The following is a 6,000-nucleotide window of genomic DNA, read 5'->3' as shown; positions in this document are numbered from 1 at the left end:
AGCCTGCTTGCCATGGTTTCTGCTCTGCCCAGCGAGGAGCATGTTGCCCAGTCCCGTTCCTCCCACTGCCTGTGGCTCCTATCTTCCCCTGCAGCCAGGGCACCTGGGTCTGGACTCTGTGTCAGGCCTCTGAACAGCATTCCCAGGCAGATGCTTGCAGCACCTATGGTGGGGAGGGATAGAAGGGTGGGCAGACCAGAGGCAGCTCTGGCCCCTGGTCCTAGATCTGGGGGGAGTGGGGCCTGGAGATGCCAGACAGTTCCCCTCTTTTCACCTTGATTGGACCAAACAGCCACAGATCTGCCAGTCAAATAGGTTAGAGCCAAGGGCAGCGCTGTCCGAGCTGCATCTTGTCTGTGGCATCCTGGGCAGGGATGACCGGGCCCCTGGGAGCCAGAAGAGAGCCCCAACCTGGCTGGAGGAACAGGGCTCTGGGCACGTCCCCTGCTGGGCCTTGGCACCATGTCCTCCTTTCTGTTGGTGCCTGTTGGGCACCCGGGACCTAGGCAAGTAGCCCTGACTGCAGGAAAGAGGAGGGCAGAGGAGGATAAGGGAAGGAGCACTGTGGTGGGAGTCAGGTGTTCTGGATTATCATCCTGACAGCCCCTGACTTCGGCGACTGCCTGAGGGCAGCTTCCTCTCTCTGGGCCTTAGTCTCCTGTCCGTAAGGGGATGGGGCTGACTCTGGGCCTGTCCAGTCCTAGCGGAGTCCTACAAACAGGGCAGGGGTGCTGAAGTCAAACAGATCCTCGACTAGTAGGTCTTGCCACATCTCTGCAAAGCAGGCGATGATTGTACCAATCTCACGGACATTTGTTGTGAGGTATAAAAATAGTGCAATATGTAAAGTGCTTAGCACAGGGCTTGGCTCTAAAGTGGAAAGAACTATTTTTCATGTCCTTGGAGTCAGTGAAGGAACATCTTGTCTTTACATTTCTCAGGAAGGAACGGAGGTCTCAGTGGGAAAGAAGAACTGCCATAAGCACTCGCCGCCAATGGCAGGACTTGAACTTGGGTCCTCAAGCCGCAGGTTGTGCTGTGCAAACCTGGGCCCGGTAGCTTCCAGTCCCCTTCCTCCCACTGCCCTCTGTCTTGTCTTGTCCCACTTCCTCCCCTTGTCCTCTGTCTCTCGGTTCCCTGCTTCCTTCTCCCCTACAAGGAGTGCCACCTCTGTGGGACACCTCAAGGCACGGGGCCTGACCCCCGCCTCCTCTCCCTTCTGAGTGCGAGGCTGGCATTACTCACTGCAGTTAACGAACCAGATCACTCTCCACCCAGACCCTCTGTAGGCTCATTGCTCTCTTGGCCCACTTTCCACTGATTCTGCCCCCATGCTCACTGCCCTTAGTGGGACAGGCCTCACGGGGACCGTGTGGATGGCACGTTTTCTATGATGCCTGCCCAGGCCCTGCAGGACCCTGAGGCACTCGGGCATGTGCATGTGAGCTCGTGTAGGGGCTCTGGAAGGTGGCACATGAGTCGGCTGTCACCCACTGCGGTGACCCAGGAATTTGGCCCTGCTCCCCGTTTTCCCCTCCCCAGGTCCATGGCATACAGCCTGTGTTCCTGTTCCCTGTCCCAGTGTGTAGGAGCCAATCTCAGCACCGTCCAGGGCACCCGCCCCTGGCCACCAGGCTGTGACAGGCAGGCCTGCTCTTGTGTACTGCATGCAAGTTGCAACTGGGGGCGGGGGTGGGGGGGAGGCGCGCACATGAGGGCTCTCCTGCCTGCCGCTTCCCTGGGGAGTGGGGAGTCTGGTGTAACAGTCCCCCTGATGCAATCAGAGTCTTGTGCGCTCAGCACCACGCAGGCAGGGCTGGCTCCTCGCTGTCCGCCACCACTGGGCACAGCTACCAGCCTCTCGGGCACAGGGGAGGCAGTGAATTAGCAGTCGTGCCTCCTCGGCGGGGTGGCAGTTACAGTCAGGATGGGGGTTGCCTGTCCGCGGCAGTGCCCACACCCCTGTGTGAGGCTCTAGAAAGTTCGGAGGTGTGTTTGTGTGTGTGTGTATGTGTGTGTATGACGAGGAGTTGCCAAGGAGACCTTTTCCTCTTCTCCCTTTTCTTCCTCCCTCTCCATCCTCTCCAGGCATCTCTGCAACATCAGGACCCTACAGCCTGGGTCCTGCCCATCCCCTAGGACTGTGGGCACAGGGTCCAGGCCGGCGCAGCGAGGAAGAAAACGAATGAGACTGACAGAAAGAGAGGAAGGGAGACAGAAATTTGGAAAAGGGACAAAAAGGAAGAGGAAAGACAGGGATACCTGAGAAGAAAGGGCTCAAGGGGAGCAAGGAAGGAGTGAGGAGAGGGGAGAGGCTCAGGCCAGCTCCAAGCCAAGCTGGACTATCACCTCCTTTATTCAGAACATTAGATCACCATTAATACAACCTCGGGGCACAAATCCCTTTTGTCCTGTTTGTTAATTTCTAAAGCAGCGTTCATTTAGTTAGTACCTGACACGCTGGGCCTGTTCTCCCGCGCCAGTCCTCTGTTCTGCAGGCGTGCTGCAAACCAGGACAGGCAAGGTGGTGGCCACACCTGAGCTCAGCTCCAGTGGGAACTCAGAGAAGGGCGCCTGGAGTGATGTGTGATGTGTCCTTCCAAGATTCAGAGGGAGCAGTATGAAGAGGAAGTGACTTTTGAATTTCTTAATAAGAATCATTTCCCATCTTTTGAGCACTTACAGCATGTCAGACACTGTGCTCATCTCATTTAATCCTTAGAGCAGCCTTGGAGCTAGGGAATGTTAGCTCTATTTTGCAGATTAAGAAATCAAGGCACAGAGAAGCTAGGACACTCATCCCCCATCACACAGCCTGTAGGTCGTGGAGTCACTCTAACCACTGCCCAGTGCTGCCTCTCCTCTCCTCTGGGCAATGACTCAGGTGCCTTCGGTGGTTGCTAAGGACGGTTCCAGTGCTTTCCTGTGTGGAAGCAGTCTCCTCCTGGGGACAGGCTAGCGGGTCTGGGATGGTGGGGGGGTGGCGGTGCAGCCCTTCCTCAGCTTGCCTTCGATCGCCTCTAGCCTTTAGGTGTATATTCTTTGCCCTGCCCGCTACCCACCAGCTGCGCAGCCCCTGAGCAAAAGCCTCTCTTCTCTGCCTCTGAATTGCAACGTTGGCGGCAAAGCGGGAAGCATATTGTGCACAGAAACAAAACTGAGTGGTTTTTCCTTTTTCTGAAGGTGGTAATGGTGCAATTAGTGGCTAAGCCATTTACCCCCTCCTCCCCGACTCTCCTCCCCTTCTTCCCCTCTGCCTCCCTCCTGTTTCTCTCCTGGGAATAAGTGGCTGCATCAGAGTCAACTCCATCCTTCTCTCCCACTCCCGACTCACCCAGGAAGAGGGACAGAACTGGAGGGTACCCAGATTTCCCCAGGGGCCCTAGGGGACCTAGGGTTGTATAGTCAGGGATCTGCTGGGATTGCAGATAATGTGTCTACCAAGTGAGGTGACCAGTAAGGCGATTTGGAGATTCTGAAGGGTTGGGCTAGAAAACCAAGAGAGTTGGGATCCTGGATCCTTTTATTGTGTGGTCATTGTGGGCAAGTGCTGACATGGACCTCAGCATGGAGGGCTGTGAAGGGTGCTTGAATGGAAGAGGTGGGTGTGAGGGTCTGAGATTCTGAGTTCAAGCCGCAGTGATGGAAGTAGTCATGGTCTCACATTAGATCTTCTTTTGCCGCTTCTAGAAACTAAAAAGAGACCTCATGTTTACATATTTCACAAAGGCCTCCACAGCTCTCAGCCTGCTCTGCCTTCACAGCCTTCCTTTCCAGTGGCAGCTAAAAGGAGTGAGAGGCTCAGAGAGGGGCTGTGACTTACCCAGCATCACACAGTCAATATATGTTAAGACTGGAATTGAACTCAGATCTCTAAATGCCAGTCCTTTTTCTTCTTAATCCCTCAGGTCTTGGGGTGAGATCTTGGGGCCATAGATATGGTTACCGCCCTGAAGAGTTGAGGTTGGCAGGAAATGTGTCCACAAAATTTGGGAATGAGAATTTTAGGGCAGGTCCATGGCCACTCCCCTCCAAGCCAGGCCATGCTCCCCTCCCCACTGCTGCTTCCACCTCTTTCACCTTGACGTGGAGCACAAGCAGAAACTGGGACATGAGCCCCGGGAGACCAGATCTCCATGGCCCCTCTGGGGGCCTGGGCTAAGAGTGTGGGTAAGGAAGAGACCTCAGGAGGGGACCTGAGGGACAGCTGACTGTCATAGCTGAGCCGGGCTGGGATGAGTGGGCTGCCAGGGATGTTCCCTCCAGAACCCTGATAGCTCCTCTGCACTTCTGCCCCTAGCTAGAGTGCCAGTATGATGGACAAGGTGGCAAAGAACAGAGAGAGAGAAAGCAAAATAAGAAAGACAGAGGCAGAGGCAAAAAAATTAGAAGGGAGCAGAGAGATAGTTACAGAGGCTATAGTGATCTACTGAGAGAGAGAGAGAGAGATCCCAGTGAATTAGCCATCGTTTCCCTGTAAACCTTAGAACCTGGCAGTTGCCAGGGCAACAGGGCAATACCTGTCTCTCCAGAGGAGATGAAGTTGCCAGGGTAACTGCTTCCTGTCTTTTCTGGGGACCATCCGGAATGTGGCACCCTCTGGCCGTTACCATGGTAACTGCCTTTTTGCCCCACTTAATCCCATCCTGTCTGTTACAAGCGCCCCACAGTTAGAATTGGGGGTGGTGGGAAGACTGAAGATCACTTGTGGACTAAGTTTGTTCTCCTCCCCTTCTGCCAGCCCCTCCCTAAGTCCATCACCTTGGGGGTGCTGGGTCCACCCACCCCCGGGCCCATACAGGCCTGCAGTATTGTGTGTGGTAGGGCCAGGGCGTCCGGGAGCAGGTTTTGCAGTGGAAGGCAGGCAGGTGTTGGGGAGGCAGTTACCGGGGCAACGGGAACAGGGCGTTTCGGAGGTGGTTGCCATGGGGACCTGGATGCTGACGAAGGCTCGCGAGGCTGTGAGCAGCCACAGTGCTCTGCTCAGAAGCCCGGGGCTCGTCAGTCAAGCTGGTTCTCAGTTCGCACTTGGCAGCACGGGCAGGCGAGTGGCCCCTAGTTCTGGGAGCAGCAGCGCTCCTGTCCTGGTCCTACAGCCCCAAGCCTCGCCTGCCCGCCCAGCGCCAGGATGGCCACCATCACCTGCACCCGCTTCACGGAAGAGTACCAGCTCTTCGAGGAATTAGGAAAGTGAGTTGCACCTCAGAGAGTCCTGGAGGGCTCAGGGGGCTCAGCATCATGGGCGGGGGGTGTGCACCTGCCCTGCTTCCCGTGCACACATAGGAAGGAAGACTGAATGTGCTTGGAGCTGCTTGCATGTGCAGAGTGCCTAGAGTTGGGCACAGGCATGTTTGCCAAGATGTGCCAAGGCTAGCTGCGTGAGTGTGTGTGTAGAGGTGAAGGGTTGACAGTGCATGGCAGTTTCTGTGCATGCAAACACACACACACACACACACACACACACACAACTGCACATGACCTGGGCACACACAGATTCTTAGAAATTCAGGATTTAAAAGGGTTCTTCCTTCCCAGTCAGCCGAGACCAAGGCTGGAATCCCCTGTTGAGTTTTTTTCTTGAGGTGGCCATCTGTCCTCAACTTGGTTACTTCTGGTGACAGAGAGCTCATCATCTCCTGGGCAGTTCCTCCTGCCTTTAGGCACCTACAGCGGCTGTGCGGAGTGGCCGACTTCTTTATAAGCACAGCCCCTCCCCACCTTCCCCCTGCCAGCTCTGCCAAGGGTGAGAGCAATGGTACAGCAGGGGTTAATAACTGAGCCACTGTTGAGATTTCTTGGGTGTCGGGAGGAGGGGAGAGACAGTCAGTGAGCTGTGGGAGGGGGGATTCTGCTAATGCAGGGGCTAGTGATGTGAGGGTGCACAGCTCTGGTCCCTTGGCAAAGTTGTCCAGCCTCAGAGCTCATTTCCTGCCTCTGATGACTGGTGTGGAGAGAAAGATGGGAGGAGGTACGGGAGGGAGAGGAGAGCCCCTTGGGATA

At 55.7% G+C, this 6,000-nt stretch overlaps 1 protein-coding gene across 2 annotated transcripts in view; it reads left to right on the top strand.

Annotated features, from left to right (window-relative positions):
* Positions 1-4,923: 4,923 nt before the first annotated feature.
* Positions 4,924-6,000, top strand: part of CAMK2A (calcium/calmodulin dependent protein kinase II alpha) — a 64,259-nt gene continuing 63,182 nt past the window's right edge. Inside the window, exon 1 of one of the 2 annotated variants that reach the window (XM_043913280.1) lies at positions 4,924-5,190. In XM_043913280.1, coding sequence (XP_043769215.1) covers positions 5,129-5,190 — 62 coding nt within the window. In that variant the 5' untranslated portion in view covers positions 4,924-5,128. The remainder of the gene's footprint in view (positions 5,191-6,000) is intronic. The other variant, XM_043913281.1, reaches the window with a different exon arrangement.

Source organism: Cervus elaphus, chromosome 9 (assembly GCF_910594005.1).
Source record: "Cervus elaphus chromosome 9, mCerEla1.1, whole genome shotgun sequence".
In the NCBI taxonomy this organism is placed as follows: Eukaryota; Metazoa; Chordata; class Mammalia; order Artiodactyla; family Cervidae; genus Cervus; species Cervus elaphus.
This window is presented reverse-complemented; position numbering and strand designations above follow the sequence as displayed.